General features: G+C 36.0%; 1 protein-coding gene across 2 annotated transcripts in view; it reads right to left on the bottom strand.

The window, feature by feature from the left end:
- The window catches only part of RALGAPA1 (Ral GTPase activating protein catalytic subunit alpha 1), a 131537-nt gene that overhangs the window by 40917 nt on the left and 67551 nt on the right, over positions 1–23069 (bottom strand). For both annotated transcript variants that reach the window (XM_085061879.1, XM_085061880.1), the window contains 8 exons: positions 22782–22892; positions 21766–21834; positions 20366–20503; positions 19446–19629; positions 11717–12581; positions 10170–10241; positions 9102–9225; positions 8223–8378 (listed from right to left, as the gene is read on the bottom strand). In XM_085061879.1, coding sequence (XP_084918005.1) covers positions 8223–8378; positions 9102–9225; positions 10170–10241; positions 11717–12581; positions 19446–19629; positions 20366–20503; positions 21766–21834; positions 22782–22892 — 1719 coding nt within the window. The remainder of the gene's footprint in view (positions 1–8222; positions 8379–9101; positions 9226–10169; positions 10242–11716; positions 12582–19445; positions 19630–20365; positions 20504–21765; positions 21835–22781; positions 22893–23069) is intronic.

Here is a 23069-nt window from a genome sequence, read left to right as displayed (position 1 = left end):
ACCAACTGCCAAAAAGCAGAACTGGCACTGATACACCATCACTGCACCATTCATAATTCAGCAATATTGAACTATCTACTAAAAGAATTATTCCCCCTTTACTTGCCATCTTTGGACTCACAGACAATAAACTCATAGACTGTTAGAAATGAATGATGGTGACAGTGCACATGCCAAATAAATAGCTTTAAAATTCAAAACATACAGAGAATTTAGATATTGAAACTTCTGGATGGCATCACTGCCTCTGAATTTCATTTATCAAAGGTTGCCCTTGTGTACCTGTTACTGATACCTGCAGTTAAACAGACAGGTTACAAGTTCTTGCACTTCCGTGAAAGCTACCCAGATGGAGCATCATTACTGATGCATGCTTTCACGTTAGACTGATACAGATTTTGCTGTGATAGAAATGTCCTGTGTGGTTATTTCAGAAGGATTACTGACAAGGGACACATATTTTTGGATGCCAAGTGTACCAAAGCCATTAGTGATTTTTTTTTTTCCCAATTGCAAAGTTTGCTTTATATTCATATATATGTGCGAGAATATGTTGGGGAAGATGAAATAGGAAAGCCTTACAGATGTGATTACCTTGCAAAAGATGCTGAAAATATGGAAGGTATAAGCAAGATTAATATGAAGACAAGTTTTGAGTTGATGAGTAACTAGGAAACAATGGTATAGCCACTGAAGGTAAACCTCCTTCTTGATAGAACAATGCCTTCTGCCTAGGCAGGTCCAAAGGTCAGAGCAGACCCTGCCTGCCTGGTAGAGATTCCAAAAAGCAGTTTTTTAAGGTTTAAAATATAACCCCATATGGTAATGTGATGATCCTTATAGGTTGTATGTAAATGTTGTAGGGTTTATAGCTTGTCTCAGATTGGTTAAAGAGAATTAGAATATTCAACACAGAAGATGATGTATTGTATTGTAAATGGCAAATTGCTCTCTTTTTGCTCTCTCTTGCTCTCTCTTTTTGCCTCTCTCTATCTCTCTCTCTCTCTTGCCTCTCTGGCCTGCTTTGAGCTGTGTCTTGCAGCCTAGCAGGCCTCTCACACCCATGCTCCTTCACAATAAACTCTCATGCTCTAAAACCCATCTTTAGAGATCTCTTGTTTCTATTTTATCCTCATAACAAAATCCCACAGAGTTAAATCCTACAAGAATACATTCCAGGTTAAAAGCAGAAACTTCTTCAGAGGAAAAGAGAAATGAAACAGATTATTTCAGAGTTCCAAGTCCTGTCACATGTATATCACCTTATGATTACTATCCAGAATGATCTGGCGATGACCCGTTTGAGTAAAATGCAGAATGGCATCTCTGTGACATGTAATGGACTAAGAGTCAAAATCAGATGGTGCAATTAGGTGGATGATGGTATAAACTATGAACGGCAGTATATAACAAAATGAAACATATTCAGGATCAAAACCTTGTTTCTATTATAGGTGGTCAGATGACTGACAAAAATAATAGACAAGAAAACAAGGTTGTGTGTCACTGACTTTATGTTTGGAGAGTAACTAAGTTCTGGATAAGTCATCCTGTTCTTTTTTCAAGATTAGATCAGAAGAAGCTCTGACACTAGCACAGCGCTCCTTATTGCTACTTTCAGATGTCCTCTCTTTGGTCAGCAAGCAAAGCTTCTGAAAAAGCATGAATGGTGGTAACTTGACTCATCAACAACACTTGATTCATGAAAGAGATCTGATAGCTGAAATTGACTTGAAAAGCTTTCCTGGCTTTTTTCATCTGCTAGGTTTTGCATAAACTTTTTAGAAAGAAGAATTTCAGATTTCTTCTCAATTTTTCATTTGAGGACCTTGAAATTCAGCAGTGCTTAACAACCAAGATCTCTTGCAAGCACGGCAAACATTTTGAGAATCCATCGTTCACTGTAATTATTACACCACAGGAGAGCCAGAGCCTGACCTCTTTCAACTTTAATCTGGATTCTTTAATTCTTTGTACTGAATTCAAAGGATCCCAAAATTCAGTGCCCCAGACACAAGGACAAAGATACTGAGCTACAACCACCTCTGCTCATTGAAACCTTAAGGACAGACAAAAACATGGTTTCCCAAGAAGGTGTGGTCCCACTGTTATCTAACAGAATGGGATTTGGTGAACATAGAATGGACAGCTGTCAAGACTGAATTCTGTTTTAATGGTTATTCAAAACTTGCCACCAGTTGTGTCATCATACTTATTGCCTGACCTTGGCTTCCAGAATTTACAACTTCCTATGTGCATACAACACAGTAAGCCTAACCAAGTGCAAATCAGTACCAGAGACATAAGGCACTGCAATAATATAAATAATAAAAAGTCCTAAAATCATGTTATACTTTGGGCAACTGGTAGTGCACTGGAAACACCTGTAACTATAAGTTACACACCAGTATTCTAACACTCTAAATGCAGATCAAACTGTCCTAGAGAGTTTATTATCTAAGCATAAGACATGACACAAAATGGAGATGAACAAATGCAAAGAAGCTGTAAAAAGGTGTTAAAGATTAGGAAAATGTCATTTATATCAACGTTCTTCAATAATGAAAGTGTCAAAATCAGAGAAAGGAAGGTTCAGCAATCAAAATAATAGTTTATGATATAGAGAATAAATTTTAGCTGTGCATATGGAAAGGCTATGTTGAAAAAAATGTTAGGTGGGAAAACAAGAGTCTTAAGCACAGCATGAACATAAGAATCCAGAAAGTGGACCAAATTAAAGATGATTTCAGGCTATGGGCACAAGTGACAGGCACAATGGTCATGTTATCTGTGCTGATCCAAAAAGGTGGCAATGAGAAAGAGATTAAGAGCTCTGTTTTAGCCATTTTAAACCTGAGCTGTCGGGAAGACAGCCCTGAGGAGATATCAGAGACAAACAGATTTTTTTAGGCTTGCTTTGAAACTCTACTCCATTAGAACAAATATATAAAAATGACCAACTGTTAGGTCACCTGAAATTTCAAATTTAACTCAAAATACTTTAAAATATTCTTACTCTATAACCATCATCATGTGTCAGCTCTCCTAATACATTTATGTTAACTGAATACAAAAGAAACGTGAAATAAATATAACCAGGAGGGATGATCAAATCTAATTTTGATACATTAGTGTCATATGCTGTACATGTTACAATAGCAGCCAGACTTAATACTAAGCTGCAGGCTATACTGAAATTTCCAAATGGCAGATTGTTCTAAGTGATACCAACTATAATTGAAGTAATAAACGATAGTAAAAGCAAAGCACACTGTCAGGAAGAATTTAAGTATTTACTTTTTAAAATTAAATGAGTTAGGTTTGGAAAGGCAAGACAAGTGAAATAATGCAGGGCTCAATTTACAGAAAATTCCTTTTATTTATCTGTTACATTAACCCTTGAACTCTTGCCAAAATTACTGTAATTTCTAATACCCACTTACCTAAAGGAGGGAGAAAAAAAGCTACTATATTTTCTTCTGATAGAACAGCTAGCCTCAACTTTTTTCTTCTTCAAAAATGGAAGTGTTTATTATAAAAAGAACAAAAGGAGCAGAGATATATGAAGTAATGTCTTTATGCAGCTACTTTTTCCCACTGAATGTAAGCCGCATTACTGTCTATAGTGCATGTACCTTCTATATGAATTTTTCACAAAACTTGGTCCCAATAACTACAGTGTGTTTGGGTTTTTTTGTTTGGTTGGTTCGGTTTTTTAGCAATATGTGTATCTAACTGCAACTAAAAAAAATAATGTACTAATAATTTGCATCTATAAACTTTCAAGTTCCCAACACATGTTAGTAACACAATAAAAACCCATAAGGTACTGGAAGCTGTAAAGATTTTACGTGGTTAGGATCATATCCCACAGAACTTAGAATTGTGTAATACACCAAAAGCTCAAGATGAATTAGTATTTCAACCATTAACAACATTACTACTTTTTATTTACATATTGTGTGTATAATAGTCTCACTTACAATGCCTTAACTTATTTAAGAAGTTCCTCCTAAGGAAGGAGGAACTAGATAGGTGATAGCAAATTTTTGTGCCTCTACAGCCTCTGTCATTCTGTGAACTGAGTCTTCACATTATTTAGTCCTGATATTCTCTGCAAGCTTGTTGTTGTAAGGTTAGTGTAAAAACTTTTTACTTTAACCTTTAATTGTAAGAAAACCAGAATGCATTGTATTATCAGCATTAAACCTTTAATTTACTATTTGCAAATTAAGTAGTTATTTTATATATGCATTTTGATGTTAAGTTCCTTTACACAATTACAAATTTCTCATCGGTTCTTGAATTGATGTATTTTTTTGCTCTTGTTCATATCTTCAGAAACAAATGCTTCAGCAGTATCAAGACATGCAAAAGTTTAATTTATTACTCTCTAAGACTGACGGAAAATAGGTTTAAAAATGGCTTAGTCCCTGAAACAGCAGAATCTTGATTTTGCAGTGGCTCAACTGGCAGGAAGAAGTTTTGTTTTAATTTAATTTTATTTCCATTTATAAGATGAACCTATCATGTACCTCTAGGCACATTTACAACATAAAAACCAACAGCCGTTCGAAGCCAACTACTGCAAGTTTGCTTGTTTTTCTCTCAATTAATAAAACAGACAAAAATCACATGAAAGACCTGTAGAGAAGCTCAAATCTCAAGTTTCTCTGAAGGTCACGAACAGTACATGCACTCAGAACAACTACAACTGTTAGCACTCAATTTTGATAGTGTGTGTGAGCTGAACAGTCTTTCATAAAACATATTCCTTTTGCTGATGTGTTCAGCATGAGTAGTTGCAGAATTAGTAAATTAATTAAGACTGTCTTCCTACTCATGGCTCCTTGATAGCACTTGGTGGTTTGTCCCAAGATATAAACTTCAGCTGATGTTTCTTTCAAGTAGAGGATGAACTTCTTATCATCTTTCTTTGGTGCTGGTTCCTTGATATCTAATGCTTCTTCCCACAAAGTGTTTACTTGCTGAGTAGGAGCACTAAAAGTCTCACCCACTCTATCTCCTTTACTTAGCCTACCATCAGTATACATATACAAAACTAATAGCTTTGAAACATGTCTCTATTAAATTTTATTGGAATGGGCCAAAAACTATTAGGGAAGGGAGAAGAGACAGAGAATGAGGCTCACAAGCTTCTGTTCTTGGAAAAATGTGCTTAAAAAGAACAAAATCGACACACTGAGGAAGAGGAGAGGAGAGGAGAGGAGAGGAGAGGAGAGGAGAAGAGAAGAGAAGAGAAGAGAAGAGAAGAGAAGAGAAGAGAAGAGAAGAGAAGAGAAGGAAAGAGAAGAAAAGAGAAGAAAAGAGAAGAAAAGAGAAGAAAAGAGAAGAAAAGAGAAAAAGAGAAAAGGCACAGAGAAATAAAGTAGCTTGATTAAATAGCTGATCACTAGCTGAGCCACAAATATAATCCCATCTATTGATACACTCCACATATCCATACAGACCACCACATATCCATACAGACCACAAATATTCCAAATTACTGATGAGTGACATTGCCAGTAAAGTAGGAGAGAATTAGGCCTGGGGCAAGCCAGGATAGTTAAGAAGCCCAGCGGACACAATTTTCCCAAGCTGAATCACAGGAAGCCTGGACCAGCACTGAACCATACCTGGCAAGAACAGCTGTATGTAGATGCAGGGTATCCTGTGGTGGTGTATCCCTCCCTCCTCCCTTGGACTGCACTATCATCTTAGAAATGCTCGTTAGGCCTTGGCCTTGATGAACAGCACCTGGGCTAAGCTCCTCTTGAGCATATCAGAAACACTGTCTGGTCCCAGGAACTTGTTTTGTCTAATGAGCTCCTGTTTTTTAATGAACAACCTTGGAAACCCATTTCTCTTGCATGAATAACAGGCCAAATGGAACAACATTTTTGTAATCAAATTTTCAAAGAAAGTTACCAACCTGAATTGTGGACAGGATGGAAAATTACTATGACTAAATTCAACTCTCTTGTGGCCCTATAAACAGTGGTCGGAAGTGAGACTCTTTGAGCTCTCCTGGACCACCAGCTGGCTGCAGTCAGCAATCTCTCTCTGAGTGGGACACTTCTCAGAGCCAGCAAACTCTCAAGTACTCAAGAGGATCGCTGTCAAATGCCACTGATATAGCCTGGGCTGATACCCCCACTCCCTGAGGATCAATCCTTGTTGAGAAGATGCAAAGGCATGTGACATGTGCAGTTCACTGAACTCAAGGGGAATTTTTCACAGGCATATACCTCATATATACTCCTTTAGATCTGTATGTATGCAAGTGCAAATGTTCTGTAACATCTGTACTATGAATGTTGTTCTTGGATTTTTAAGTACTTTAGACTCATAAGTTAGGCCTATAAGTGAATTACTGTTTTGCTACAGTCAATTCTATAGTATCTTTTGTTATGTTGTTTAAATTAGGCTATTGATGTTACGTGCTGTTAAGTTTAAGTTCTAGTAAAACCTTAACACCTAAATCACTGTTCATGTCCAGGGCTAAGTTTGGCAAGAGGGTCCACTCTGAACCTTGTGACTCAAAGGGAAGATCTTCCTCATTGCTTTCCTCCCTTACCCTTTCCTATCCTTACGCTTTTTTCATCCACAGCCTCCATACAGATCATACTTGGTTGATTTTAGTTTTAGATTGATTGATTTTTTTACATTTTACTCTGACTTTTCTCTGTGTGCTTTAACCATCCAGTAGGCAGTAGACTGAACCTAGCAAATGAACTGTGTCACACTTTTATTTGAATATTAAACTTGCTTTTGCAAATGCCTTTGCTGGTAATTCTTTGAGCTAGCTAAAACACTTACTCACAACATGCTCCTGGAACCAGATGTGAGGTCCTGCCTCCATGTTCTGCTGAAGTCCACAGCATTTTCAAATTAATCACTATTAATTATTTTTCACTGTGACCCATCTTCCCCCTTTTCAACACTTTGTAACACTCTAATTCAAACAGATTATAAACAAACATCGTAAGGCTAATTGCAAGCTGTGTTTTATAAACCCAAGTTTTTGCTTAAAAAATAAAGAAGCCAGGCAACTTAAACTCCCCTCCCCCATTGTTCTATACTAAAAAAAAGTAGCAATTATCTACTTTTAAAATTAGTTATTTTTGCTATTAAACCAGGTTTATAAATAATTTAACAACCTATTACCCCAACTCTACTTCAGGAAATAAAGAACAGAAAGGATGCAGCATCCTAGGCACACATGCAAAAGCATTTTGAATTAAAAAACCCCACACCAACTAAACCAACCTGAGATGGAACAGTGAGAAGTTAGAATTCATAGTCAGTCTATAATAAAAACAATAATATTTTTTCTTCAAGTTGAACACAAAGAAAAAGAAGTCATTAATAATTGAAGCTTGCCAGAGGCATGGCTATTTCTCTCTTTACTAACTGTCTACCATCTAATTTAATTACAAGTATTAAAGACCATGCTGAGGTCAACCAGCTTCAGTTCCTCCAATATTACACTTCAACCAGTGCTCATTAACGTGTCTAGTGAATGGATTAGCACATCTGAAGATGTATGTATGCAGGATGGGGGGACAGTCTAATGATAGCTAATTGTTCATTTATAATAGGACACACGTTTGAGACTGTAACTTATTATCACTAATGTGGAATTTATTAAATTCTAAAGAAAAAAATACCAATACAGAAAACCATTTTTTCTTAATGCAGCTATAAGAGATCATATCATTGTTGAGCATCTGTGCCTCCTCCAAGACAAAACACCCTACATACAATAAATATTGTCTTCATATTTTTAACTCTTTTTTTTTTACTGGACAATTATGTTAATAACCAGCATATGACCCTTAACTAAATAAAAAGGCATCTCAGAAAGTACTCACCATGTATTTATTAATTAGCATCTCAGGTCTCAAAAGTATTAAGATATCATTCAGATGTAGTACTTTTTTTCCTCACCAACCATTACTTCCCTGCACTTTTCCCCACTTTACATATGACATATGTTTCTGCCAACAGTTTCAATGACAGTAAAAATCACGAGGAGTATGGTAAAATTACCAATTGATAGAGAACTGATATACCAAATCAGCAGGTAAAGATGTTATGATATTTTATGGTGTTTTGTTCCTGCATTGGATTTTTTTTTTAAGTTACTGGATTTTCTTTGACTCTTAATTTCTCTGGGTTTATGACCACGAGAACACTCTTTCTTCAGAGACACCCACCTTTTTTGTTAAAGAATCATCTGAATCAGAAGGCATTCTTGTTGACACATGGAACATTACTTCTACTGTTGAGGTAGCAAAATATGGAGTGGTCAATCCAGTGCTTTTGTTTTTTTGCAGTCCTCCCATAAAGCCACAATGGTTTGTGAGATTTACCTAGGAATAAAGACCAGGAAGCTTTACAAGGAAAAAAACATTATCAGGTGATAAATACACTCTTTAGACTTTAAAATGCACTTTCAACTGAACTTTAAAAGTTAAGATCCTTCTCACAACAGTATAGTTACGCTTTCTTTCTAAAAGAGCTCAGACTTGCTAACTAGACTGGATCCTGCGCATTTGCAAGAAAGGAAATCCTTGTAACAGTATCAAACAAGTGACTAAAGAGCTGCAGCCCCACAGAGATGATGGGGTACATTACAATATTTCTGACTGCTATAAGAGAAGTAGAGTGGAGAGTGTGAACTCATACATGCCTGTAGTGGAAAGCAGAAAGAAGGCAGCATGTGAGAAGCTGCTTGTCTGTACTTTTTGAAGTTCCAAATTCGAGCGAAGCTCAAATTTCAATGGACTTAGCATTTCACAAGCTTACAGGGAAATCAAGATGCCTCCTAATCAGTCCATGAAAGCCAAGTAGAGTACTGCACATTAAAGAATTATTTTTGCCTGCACAAACTTTCTTCAATTTTTAAGAGCTTAAATTTAAATGGCTAGTATTGGTAATAAAATTTAAACAGGAATTCTTCTCTAAATCCCATTTTAAAAACAGTGTATTTCAGTACTTGTGGGTAATGCTGAAGAGCCAAAGACTTGTAACATATAAAGGGATCTGTAATTTTCTTTGTAACAAACCTAGGATAAAAACATTTTAATAAATACCTCCCAGCCAAGACCAGCTACAAAATCCTCATAGGCTTGACTTCCCCCAGTATTCGTAAGAATGGAGTGTTTATCTTCCTGTCCCTCAGCAACATAAAACACTGCAATCTTGTGTGTCTCTCGGCTGTAAAACAGAATGGTCACTGCATGACAGTACCTCAACTAATATGAAAGGAAAATACAGAAACAATACACACAGCTTTTAAAGCATAAAAAAAGCATAGTGGAATTACAGTACAACTATATGGCTCCTTTTTGGATACCCCTTTTATTTTCATATTCTCATTCTGTTTTTCTAGTCTTATCTTCTCTAGAGCTTAAAGTTTTGCCATACATGAGCAGCATTTACTCCTTTCATCACTTCTAAGATGCAGGATGGTGCTGGCTATACCAATTGTTAATGGAATAGCTGGGCTTTTGACATGGGCAAAACCTGTAATGTGGGCATTATCCACACTGCACACTGCCCATTAACAACAGTGCCTTCTGAACACTGCGAGAGTGCACCTTGTGCAACTGAATGAAAAATCTTTAAATACATTTTAAAGATCATTCCCATTTAAATGTCTTCTGTTGACAGGTTGCTTTTAGACATTGGAAAAACAGGAGGTGGTTTCTCACACTTCTAGGACCTCTACTGGGTTTTGTTTCAACTTCTACAAAAACAACTCAGTTTTTAATTCTGTTCTACAATTCCAGCTAGAGGTCTTTGTCTTCAAATACTGGGACCATTTGAAAACAGCTAAACAATTAATCAAAGCTTAGTAAGTGGAGACTGATATATCAAAGTTTTAAAACAATTCAATGTTATGCATATACAAACGCTCATAATTATAATTTGTTTTGAAATTTGTTTATCTCATGGTATTCTACTTCCAGAATCTGACCCTACAAACAAAACCAATGCAACTTCAATATAACAGAAATACCTACAATACAATGCAAAATACATTAATAATTTAAAAAACTATTAAAAAATCAGCTCAACTCTCACATCTATGCAATTAGAGCCATTTGAGTAAAAGCACACTTAAAACAAGTAAGTAGGCAGTCATTAAAAGAGTTTACCATTGCCTTGAGTCCAAATTTCTGAGTTCTCGAAGTAACTTCTCATTTTTCTTCAGGAGATGAAAGCTCCTTCTAAACAGAGAAATTTGCAACTCTTTTATCACCTGTTCACTGATGGATACAGAACACTACAAGAACGGTACAAGAACATTTCCAAGTCCACTCAGGAACAGTCAACAAATGCTTCTGCCTTTTCAACAGTAATTTCTTAATATTTAAAAATTAAGACATCTTTTAAAAAATATACAAGCAATTTTTCTTACTCCAGCAAATCTTCTAAATTCATTACAGCTCTCAGTAAAATCTTTATTTCTTTCCACTTTCTTCTGTCAACCTATTGGCTCAGACTGGGATCCATCTCTTCTCTACAGAAGGACAGAACTCCCTTTGATGTACGCATTAGCCACGCACTTTACAAAACCATAATATATATGCTTAGTGACAAAAGACACTCCTATTAATCTACTGTTGTAGGGAGTTGGTGCATTAAGCACAGAACTTTTGCTATCCTGAACTGCAGAGCAGAACATAGCTCAGTAATCACCCAGCCAGCTGTAACAATTTAAAGAAAAAACAAAACCAGTATGTTAGAGCAAGAAAGACAGTTTTCATTTCTTTTCAACTGTGCTTAAGATGTTTCCCACAAAACACTTTGTAATTAAGAGCAGTCCTGCTCAAAACCAGACTGCCTTGAGGAATTAAAGACCCAAATAAGAAGGTTTGTAACAGCAAAATTTTGTCTGATTCCAGTGATATCTCAGTGGCAAAGATTATTTTTGTTTTACAGAATATCCATTTCCCTACATAGTAGGAAAATACATCAGTTATTCTAATCCAGAATTTGACAGCAGTGGCAAAAGAAGATTTCAAAAAGACTCAGAATTTATGAGTCTTTTTGAAATCTTCTTTTGCCACTGCTGTTCATATTTGTACATACCTACATGTATGTGCAGACATGTACCTAACTACATCCACACAAAAATAATAATGCAAAGAAACATTACTTCTGTAATTGAACATGGCTTCTCTCCTGTTGTTCTAAACAATATCCAAACAATACTCAAGCATGGCCAATGTTGAAACAAAAGTAGGAGACATATCTTTCTCATTAGCTATCACACATGCAATTCTTTGAAGCTGCATGCAAGCATGCTTTTAGCAGACAAAGCAGCAGGGCATTGTCCAGCAACACAATAGCTGAGAATATGACACTTTCTGAGTATTATTCTGAGATAGAAAGGTAACAATTTTTGCAGCAACATACATGGGAAGCAAAGAAAATACATCACTCCTTCAATTTGCCTTCAAACACTTTCTAAGGAAAGAATATAAATCACAATAAATGCAACAGGTTCCTCCTTTCTTTGTCTCAAAATGACAGGCTGAAATGCAGAGGAAAGCTGCTGTTTTGCCCTTAGTTGCACATCCCTTCTCTTTTGTTAGCTGGCCTGGAGTAATTTTGGTTTAACAAACTCTATGATCAAGGTAGGAATAGCACAATTCCTTAAGAAAAAGTTCTTAAGTTTTTAAAATAAGAGTATTTTTACCTTTTATCCCATGAATTCATTCCCAGTATACTGAGAAGTAATCTACAGTAGTAAAATGCTGACTGTGGCTTTTGTGATGTTGGCTCATCCTGCTCCATAGCCCTCATATTTACATCATTGAAATGCTTTTCAACAAACTCTCTCTCTTCTGTGTGCTGTTTCAGAATTGCATTGATGACATCATTCTCCTGCTTTTCTGAGATGCAGACTGGCTGAGGAGCAGGGATGTTTAGTGAAACTCCAGTTCTCTGTAAGCATTCCGGGCTTGTAACACCTAAATACTGCAGCAGCTCATCAAGAGCGTCTTCTTCGTCCCTAATTGTATCCCATGTTGGTACAGTGTCTCTAAATTTCCTTTTAACTTGGAGTGTAATTCCATCTCTTGCAGATACATCCTCCACATGTTCAAAAGATGAAAGAGCATCTTCCGGTTTGTCTTGCTGAGATAATGAAAGTGCAAAAGATGTTTGTTGTGAAGATCCACATAAAGATGATGGTCCATACAAAATGGCCGAATCCCATGAGTATTTGCCAGACAGATCACGCACTATAATTCTAACATTTGAGTTAGCAGATGCAAGTCCAGCAGAGAGTCCCCCTCCAGGCATGTCATCTTCTGCTTGGATTTGTATGCAAGACACCAGGGAAGTATTGTTTAACACAAAGAACTGAAGATTTGGGTTCTCAAAAAGTTCAGGAGAAAGCTCAGGACTTTCACTGTAAGGATTGTCATTGTTTTCACACACTTGACTGGTCAGCATAGCAGGACCTCCACTCATAGGATAGTGACCTAAGTGGTTGACTAGATGTGTTATCACAGTACGAGCAGCAACAGAAATTAATCCTTGTTGCATGTGAGTTTTCACTGCAAGAGAAAGAGCACAGATTTTAAAATAAGAGTTCAGAAAACAACACTGCGATTTATGTATTTCTTTCAGTGTCTTCCTGAGTTTTAAACAGAGAGAATGAGCACTGCAAGCTAAGGATACATGCAACTAAGCAATGGAAAATATGTATTTTGATGACCGTTGGTCTTGTATATAAATAGCATGAAAAATCCTAAAATAGTTTAAGAATTCTTCCTTTGCCATAACTTTGTTATCAGCATTGTTCTTCTAAAAACCATAATTTCTTATCTAGTGAAAATAAATCTTGAATTGCTGTTGAGGTAGAGATTATAACTGTTTTGCAAGATGTCCATTCCAACTCCAGTGTATTTTTATATTTATACACATCATTACATTGAGAAATACAAAGGAAGATAGATGCACAAAAGGTCTAATCCATCTTAATTTCCCTGGGGAGCATATAGCTGTAGGTTAGCTTGAGAATAGTACTGGATAATTTTAAACTACAAATCAAAGACCAGACTGTCTATACCGAACACATCTAACATTATCAAATTTTTCAAAAAGCAAACAACTGCATTTTAAGAAGTTTCAGATTACAAAACCTTAGGAGGGAGAAACAAAAGTTAAATGTGTAATCTTTTGTGAAATTCATCCTGTGAGATGCACTGGTAGTTCAATATAGTTTTTGCCACCTCCTTCTTTGGTGCATACCTGCCACTTGCATGTTATGTCGTTTAAATTCACAAAAGATATTTTAGTTTTTATATCACATCCTGCTAATCCAGCACCATATTGTAATTGAATTATTTTTATCAAGTCCACTCTACAGGAAGTACATGAACCAGGCAAAGTGACTGTCTCAGGCAGAGAACCATCAAGTGATTCAGGGGACCCACTGAAGAACCCATACATAAAAATATTACACTGCAGAAGACGACAGGTAGAAGAGGGAACAAGATCAATCTGGCAAAGTACTTGTTTTCTGCATAAGCTCTCTTGTAACTTGGCATGAATGCCCTGAATTTGGGATTTAAAAAGGGAAGATGAAAAAAATGTATTCCCCAGGATTACATAATGTCTTCTTTCTCACCAAAAATCCAACAAACCAGAATGTTCTGAATGATGCTACTTTTTCATTCAGTATTTACTGAGAATATGTAACCTCTTGGACATAGAAGTAAGGTACAACTAATTAATCTCCCTTTATGTTGGATATTTATAAGCTACAAACCCTAATGTTTAATACACAAATTTCTCTTTGCAGTTTAAGATGTCTTAATTTGTTTAACTGGAAAAATAAAGGTAAATTTGTGTTGCATACTGACTGCCATTACAGATCTTCAGTTTCTGAAGATATATAGATTCTGCATCTGCAAAAATAAACAGGTAGTATGTACCTGCCTTTTTTCCCCCAATGGTTTGGGTACAGCAGGTAAGAGATGTTTGGCATTCTGGCTATTCTTTTAGGAAGCACTATATCAGAGCTACAAAAAGGGAAACATTTGCTCCAGTTAATAGCTGGCAAAATCAACACAATATTTACACAATCCCAAAACTCATATCTACTCAAGTATTTTAATACATTTACTCCTTGAGAATTAATATAAGCAAATTAAATATTTTTATCATCTATAGCCTTCTTGAGGTTTAAAATTTACAAATACAATTTAAAATTTACATTCAGGGAGGCTGAATTAAGTGTCCAGATATTGACAGCATACAAGGAAATTAAGTTACAGTGCCATCTGCTGAAATACAAGAAGGAACTGGAAACAGATTTTATACAAAACAAAGAAGAATAAACTGGATGCTTGAAGAATTGTTTATCAGCACATCATTGACTAGCACCTGGACATGGCAGAGGATGGCCCAACCTTGTCAGGATATTTATACCAAGTATTTAGCACTTGCCACTGCACAGATAAATGTGGTAATACTTTTCTCAGGTTCCCAGGAGCAGAGACACACAAGCTTTCCAGATACCAGAAGTCCCACATTATGAAGGTTAATTGCCCCCTATTAAGTTCTGCTGAGAAACCTGAAGAAACAAGAAGGACCTTCTAGGCATATAAGTTATTACTATTACTGTTGTGTGGCAAGCCCTAAAGATATCAAACTTAACCATGGTTGTTTTGTGCCTCTGTGTATGTGAATTTACTCCCTTAGGAGCCTAAGGGACATAAGGAAAATAAAGGTGACACAGTGATACAAAGAGTGGAACAATAATTTAAATTTGGAAGGTCCATTCTCAGTCCTAATACAGCCTTTCCCTGAAAACTGTGCCATTTGAACTAAAATCATAAATCTGTCACTGTTTCTTTTATAAAATGAGCACATTACTTCTGAGTCTTCTCTAAGAATACAGTGTTGTTGATCTAAAAATGACACAGAAAACTTAAATTAGAAGTATCAATAGAAGTACACTGAAAAGTAAACTGTAAGATGCAACCTGTTATGTTGAAATAAGATAGAGCAATCTTGAAACACTTTTGCCACACAGAAAATCAGATTTTGGGTGTGGTTTCCCCAGGAATGAAAAAAAAGAAAAAAAAAAAGAAAAAATCCCAAGCCCACTAATGTATTTTGAAATTATGAGATTTTTAAATTGATTTTGCAACTTAATTTATTCCTAGAAGCACGTTTCTGTGGCTAGCACAGTTTTTCCCATGAGAAGTTTTCTTGTGTTTTGTAAATAAAGATAAAGTTTGGATGTTTTTGGAACAGTGTCCCAGAACTTGAGCAGTGCAGGCCTGGCCAATCAGGCCTGGGGGAAGGCTTCTGACTGACCAATCTGGGTGACTTTTGAGAACTCTATATATGTGATGAAATCAAAACAATAAAGGTCATTCCTTCTTGCCACTGAGAACCGATGCATTCATTACTCTGCTAGCTGCTCAACAGCGACACGTTTCCTCAGTCAGGAATAACCGGACATTCAGTGTATTAAAACTCTTAAAATGAGTATCTAAACCATGCTCTTTGCTTCTAGAGGATAAATGAAAATATGTAATAATGCACACCACCACACAGTATTACCACAAATTTGACGAACTAAGTAATCTCATTACACATTACAGCAGTCCAGCTCACTGCTTTGTTGACCTATCTTCCTGGTAGAACACATGGCTGCTCTCTTTACAGTAGTACTGCCTGTGGCTTGGGCAGTGTAATTTATACGTGTACATGATCACTTGGTAATTTACTAGAAGCATGTAATACTATTTATTTTTCTCAGTCCCTGAAATTACCTCTTTTGTGGAAAGGCTTAAGGTCATCACCACTAATTTGTATCTGTGGTATGAATGAAGGATTCCTGAATTTCCTTAAGATGTATTGTTAACTTTTTAATTCAACTTTGGCTGAACAGTATTAAATAACTGTGGTTATGTAGTAGAAGAAAAAAGTCATGACTGAGGCTGGAGTTTAACTCTCCTCATCCTTTCAGCTGTCTAAAGAATGATGACCTGTACAGACTGATTATCCTCAAATTGGAGCAATGGGATGAATCAGTCTCTGAAAACTCTTCTTTTGCCTTCATTACATTTAGAGGGAGCCTAACAGTGTTCCGCTTAGCTCAGTTTCCTGTATTCTACATTAGTTCAAGCAAGCCTCATTCATCTCTAATTTTAAGCCAGCTATATGGGCAGCCAGTTACAGAGAACCCATCTCTAGAATACTCCCCACAAAACACGAACTGTGGTAATCTGGATACACTATCTAGACAGTATTTTTGGGAAAGTGTACATTTTGTCTCCATTCAATAAAATGGGAAACTGCAAAGCCTTAAAAGAAAAGTACTTTATATTTCTATGTTTTAATCAAAAGCTAAGACTAAGCATCAGGTGGGAAAAACTTCTTCATTAGAAATTGAAAAATATTACGAAAAAATGATCAATTTTTTCAATTTCCCCTGTGGAGGAAGGAGCAGTAGAGACAACATGTGATGAACTGACTGCAGTCTCCAATCCCCATCCCCCTGCAACACTAGGGGCAAGGAGGAGGTAGAGACTCACAATAAAGTTAAGCCCAGGAAGAAAGGAGTAGTAGTAGGGGTATAGTGTTTTGAAGATTTGGTTTTATTTCTCATTATCCTATCCTGATTTGCTTGGTAATAAATTCAATTAATTTCCCCAAGTCAAATCTGTTTTGCCCATGGCAGTGATTGGTGAGTGATCTCTTCCTGCCTAACTCAACCCATGAGCCTTTTGTTATATTTTCTCTCCCCAGTCCAGCTGAGGAGGAGAATAATGGAGCAGCTCTGGTGGGCAGCTGGCATCCAGCCAGGGTCAAACCACCATTACCACCACTTCTATGCCTGTACTGTAGCTAGAGTAGGTTGTTGCCAACACTAGCTAGAGAACAGTTCATCAGCCTACACGTAGAAAAGCCCAGTGATTTTTTAGCTGTATGAAAGCAACACAGACTTGCTGTCTGCAAGTTCTGAAGACACAATGAAAACTTCCTACTGATGTCCTTACTGGGAGCTGCTAAAAGTTCATTCTGGTTTAGATATAACAGTTTAATATGCTTAATACCTGATTTCAAACTCATGCTTTGTATATCTCACACTAAAATTTACCACTTTATCGGCTACAGAAAGGAGAACAAAATTTCACAGATAATCCTATGTTAAGAGCTGTCTTGTGAGAGACAGAACTTGGAAAGTTACTGAAAAAGAGAGGCCAATAATCATCTTCGATCTCAGCATACGCCTGTTCCCAGAGGATTTAAAAAATCTTTGCAGTGCTGTTTATCGCATGGCTTGCTCCAAACCTCTCAGTAGATCCTGTCCCCACTACACAGCTGTGTCACTCTTAAGTCCCGTATCTTCTTAGTCTCTTACCACATTGTGCTGTGGCTAAGTATCCACAAAACTTGCGATGGATCTGACCTTGAACAATGGCAGGCATAACAGGGTAAATGAATCACATCCATTAAAGCTCCCTTTCTTAAGAATTCTGCCATTCAGTACTTTCAGCTTTGCTTGTAACCTAAGGAAAGAGTCTTGGAATTCCTACCCCCTCTCTGTAGAACTTCCCTGATTTCCCCACAACTTGTGCCTTGCTCATTTCCATTCCTTAAAAATATACATTGTGATGGCCCCTTTACTCTACTAAAACATGTTGACCCATTGCCATACTGTTCTGCTGCTAGCTTGTACTAATTGACCCTCTGTCTTGCTAGAGACCCAGACTGGTTGTTATCCACCAGTTTTACTCCTCTCACTCATCCAACAATGCTAGGGAGAACAGACGCTGTGCAGTCGGTTAAGCACTGCCAATTTCATTCACTGCCTGGCAATGGGGACTAGAAGTGCCAAGGTTGCAAGACCAGGGTTGCATTATAATGCTGCAGTCTGCCAATTAAATTTCACAGTCTAACTTACAATTCCAGAGCCCTGAAACTTAATTTATCTGGAGAGATAAAAGGAACATCTGAAATTACTTTTATTAAGAAATTTAACAAGAAATCATAAAAGAAAAGATCATGGTCAGAAATGCAAAATGAAGATATTGATGCCAAGGCTTTGTGCAACCGTATTCATTTAAAGAGAAATCTATTCAGGGTTGTCTTTTCAGATTGTCAGATTAAAAAAGCCACACAGCATTTGCTTCTAACCCGTAATTACAGATTATTACAGAATACAAAAGATGCCAGGCATAAAAAGCTACTACAATTCACTACACTGTAATAGAACATGCAGTGGAAGTAAATTTTGGCAAATGCTTTAAATATTAGCTTTACATAATATGTATAGGTGAGACTGTAATTAGGACAGAATGAATCCTTCGAAGCCTCTTTCATTCTGACCCTGCAGATGATTACTTTTTACTAATAAGGCCACAGCCATTTGACGAAAAGCCAACTATAGTACCTTGCTTCATTCTTCAGTAAATTTAATAATTACAGCTCCTCCTGCCAGTAGTTCTCAGATCAGACTTGTTCAATCCAATACTGAGCTTATTAGGGGACAGCTCTATGTTTAGAATTCTTTGGCCAAAAAAGTACTTGAGGATGATGAAGCATGCCTTAGACAAGGGCACAATGATTAGCCATTTTCTCTACATAAAAAACAGCACGTAGTCACTACAGACCACAAAATCACCTGCTGTTAGCACACAGCTGCTACAAAGAGCTGCTGCATTTATCTGGTTCTTAATACCCTTAAAAAAGCCTAAATGGAACAACTTAATACAGAGGCAGAATAGCACTACACAGAGTTTCTTGTATCTTAATCTCATCTTTTTCAATTTTCTTCCCAATGTAGCCATTTGATATTTACTAGATACACTGCGTAATACATGACAGTCCTCTGTAGCTTAGATTCTTGATTCTTTATTTTTATTTTTGAGTTGTGAAGAAAATGTTAAATCCCAGGTCTCCTAAGGTTCTAAGCAGATGACAGAAAATTTCTCTCTCTTCAGACAAATCTGTGGTTTTAACCAGTGTAAAAAGAAATCAACAAGTTATGACAGGCTAAAAAAATTCACAGAAAGCATTAAATACTGCAATGTGTGACAGGAACAAAAATCCAAAATACTCCTACAAAAAGGGGCAAAATTAAGAAAAAAATCAAATTAATTTACTGAATGTAAAATGAAAAGCAACATTTACCCATGTTACAGTAGTTAACACTTTTGCTGATACACAGAGCATGGAAGAATCCATATCATATCCATCTTTGTGCTGTTTAGAACACACTTATTTCAGTTAATCAAATAGTAATTGCTCAAAATTATGTTTGCTCACTCCATACCAATGGTTCTTACCTAGTGTCTACATATAGCCAAAAACCTATGCTTTAGACCAACATTTCAATACTAAAAACCTAGATAAAATCTTTTTGAAAGAAAATGTATTTAGGCAAATTGACAAACCTTCAGTGACTGGCTGAAGTTTAGAAGACCTCTCTGAGTCTGGAGAATGCAGTGGTTCTGGTTCCTTTAAGCTTTCTAAATGCATAAATGGATCATAATCCATACATGCTAGATCAGAAAGGCTCAGAGGAAAATATTTAGGGTTGCTAAAACACTGAGACCCATAGACACATCCATGCAGAACCTAGAACAAAACCAGAATTTCATTACATTAACTACTGAAATTTATACTTGATAGTTTTATAAGACATGATTTTTTTTTTTTTTACATTTATAAAATTGGTTTATTAGAAGGTATGCATGACATAATGTTGGAAAATTTTACATGCTTAATATTTACAGAAACAAACCCTGGTCTGCAAAGAAAATTATTAAAAAAGAGTCTACACCAAAGTGGAATATAACAATAAAGAAACAAAACTTAAAAAAAATCATTAAGCTACCTTTATTTTTAGATCTCCTATCTTCTTTAATTACATATGCTAGGTCTAAGCTGCTAGAGGTTTTAATCCCTTTCCCTTGCAATAAAGAAAAAAAGCTTCTTTCTTCTGTGTTCCTAAAGACAGTAATTAGTGGTTTTTGCTTTGCTTATTGCCAAATAAAATTGCTTGATATATATAAGTTACATCCTTTTGTATTAAATGTATAGTTAGTATTTTACAATACAAGCATCTGCAATCCATATGACATACAAAAAAAAAAGGCTTGGTAAACCATCCAAAATGTAAAATAAAATCTACTATTCCAAATGTACCAAAGGTCAAAATGTTATAGTGAAACATGAAAGAACTGAGCCAGCACTCCCTATTTCAGGAGTAGAATGGAGGTTAGCTTACAGAAGACTTTGACTTAATTTCCATGAAAACTGACACTGCCTCCAAACATAGAAATTTTTAATTAGTGAGTAAAGAAACACATACCTTGTATATACAATTAAGAACAGATCTTTCAGTCTTATCATTTTCTCCTCCGCCTGTAGTGTGAAGTGGCTGCAGCAAAGTCTTTAATGGCAAGGCCATTATCCAATCCAATAAGCACAGAAGTAAAGAAACCACCAACTGGAAAAAAACATTTTCCATTACAAATCAATTAAGCCAGCACCTGCTACTTCATATTTATCACTTTACTTTATTTCTCTGTTTTGCTTTCTTTTTTGATTCAGTAAAGTCAACCTTCTGCAGTCATGGCAGGTCCCACTTGTTAACCACTTAATCTTCAAAACCTACAGCATCAGTAAAAACTTCAGCTACTGAGGTATCTACCAAAGGCCATCCATTCAACAGTTTCTCATCATGGTAAGACTGAGAGCAGATACTACTTAAGAGGACACCCACAGTTTTCAAAATTGATTGCAGGGTGTTGTTTTTAAAATGACAGATAAAGCATGTCCAAATTAAGGCTGATGTGCCATTTTGCACATAAAATTCACTGTAAAGTGAGTCAAGGATTACGCAGAATTGAACTAATACATCTGCATTTAGTGCTTTATAAATAACAGAATGTCCTTCACAACATATCAATAGTGTTATGCAGTATCAGGTATCATCTGAAAGAAATCCAACTACTTTCTGTATTGTAGGTTACTCAGTTAGTAAAAGAATCAACTGCCTCTCAGGATGTTTTGAAAGACTCTAGAACAGAATTAGATTAAGACACACATCCACACCAAATTATTAATAACTTACGGACCAAATAATTATTTTTGAATTTTAAAACTTAGCTATGGAAGAGAAGACGATTCAGATAAATACCTGCAAGATTCCCTAAAATATTTCTCAAGTTAAACAGAAGTCTTTAAAAAAAATCAATTTAACTAATATACTCATTTCACATAATGGATTACAAGTTTGTCTCTCAAAAGTATAATAAACTTAATTATGAAGGGCACTGAATCTTTTTATCTTCAACCAATTTTTAAGAAACCCACTATGACTACATTCGTCAAAATAGGCAAGACAATTTTTTATATGATATCTGATATACAATGATCCTCAGCAGTTCATGCGGAAACTTTGTAAACTATGGAGAACATCCTCAAGTGGGAAAGTGGCTAGCTTGGCATGTGAGTGTAGTATCAACAGCTCCTGACTTCTTGCAAACAGAGACAGGAGATGAAACAGAGCTCTGGAGGCCAAAATGAGCAATAGATGAACTTCTGCTCCTGTGGGAATGATAGCCCAGAATGATGGAGCTGTCAGCAACAAACTGCACCAAAGTGCCCAAATTTAAATGACCCATTGAGCCCCAGAGCAAAGCTAAATAATTCAGAAGAGATATAGCTTTCAGGAGGCAGAAAGCACTAGAAATGAAAAATACTTACCCTCTTGTCTTGCTCATAAGAGGAAGCTTCTGTACTGGGTAGCAGATGTGTAATAGTTGCTATCAGAATCTGTTGAAATACACCATGTTTCTTTTAAAATATAACTTAATATTTAAGTTTAAAATAATTTTTAAGCAGGTAAATCTGACATGATGCTAGATTCACAGTAAATTCTGTTGAAATTATTTTGAGACAAGTTACAATATTCCTTGACAATGTTTTAAAATAAAAACACTTCTAATTGAGTTTTGCAGAATACATGGAAGAAATATGCTCTGCCTGACTCACGTAGGTGCATTAAGGACAATGAAATTACACAGGTACCCCAAATATTCAGGCAGGAAGAGAACTTGGCTCAACACATTTGTTGGATGCAGGAAGGAACCTGATGCTGGTTTGTGTATGGTGCTATCTCAGCTACATTATTTCTTAGAACTACTGGAACATATATACACCCTGTCTGTACTTGATCACAAACACGACTGCAGAGGAGCACAGAAATGCATGCTACATCTCTTAAGAAGCTTTCACATGAAAAGAACCTGGGAGACTTCTGTCTTTTCTCTATGGCTCAGACTTACAGAGGCCATAGTCTACCTCCTTGTTATGGGAAGGGTATTCAAAATATTATTTTTGCTTTATACTGAAACTCTTTAATGGATATGCAAAATACAATTGCAGATCCAATTTTAAGCAATCACTTTCTCACTAAACTTAAATAAATATGTTTGAAGATATTTAATACTAAAAAAAATTGTGCTTTATTGACAATATTCTCATGTCTTTTTTCCCTGTGAAAAAACAGGCATGATATAGACACATTACAATTCAATACTGGAGTCAGGAACTAAATGCGCTGCAAACCCCTGCTGCTAGTATTAAGTAAGAATACATTTATATTAATTCAATGTTTTGCAAAACATAATTGTCAATATTCAAGTGTTTAATTTTAGGCAAATACATTTTAGTGTTTCTTTTAAAATAATCAAAAATATAAAATTAAAAAAAATACTTACTAGAATAATTCTTAAAGGTGAATCAGCTTGATACAGTTGAAGTCTATGTACATAATGGATGAGCATGTTCAGCATACTGCAGGCAACTTGGGCTACTGTTTTATTTGGAAACTAGAAAAGAGAACACAGCACCGTAACAATGACAAAACAATTTCACCTAAGAGAACATTAGGTGGTAGGGTGGCTGCAAATTTCATTGTGAGTTTAGTACATATAATTCCTTAAGTAGCTATTTATTAGAGGAACAGAATTAAATTTTGCAAAACTTAAAAGGAATTATATTTGTAA

Source organism: Lichenostomus cassidix, chromosome 5, assembly GCF_008360975.1.
Source record: "Lichenostomus cassidix isolate B80296 chromosome 5, HeHo_3.0, whole genome shotgun sequence".
Lineage (NCBI taxonomy): Eukaryota > Metazoa > Chordata > Aves > Passeriformes > Meliphagidae > Lichenostomus > Lichenostomus cassidix.
The sequence above is the reverse complement of the archived record's forward strand: the minus strand, read 5'-3'. Positions and strand labels throughout refer to the sequence as shown.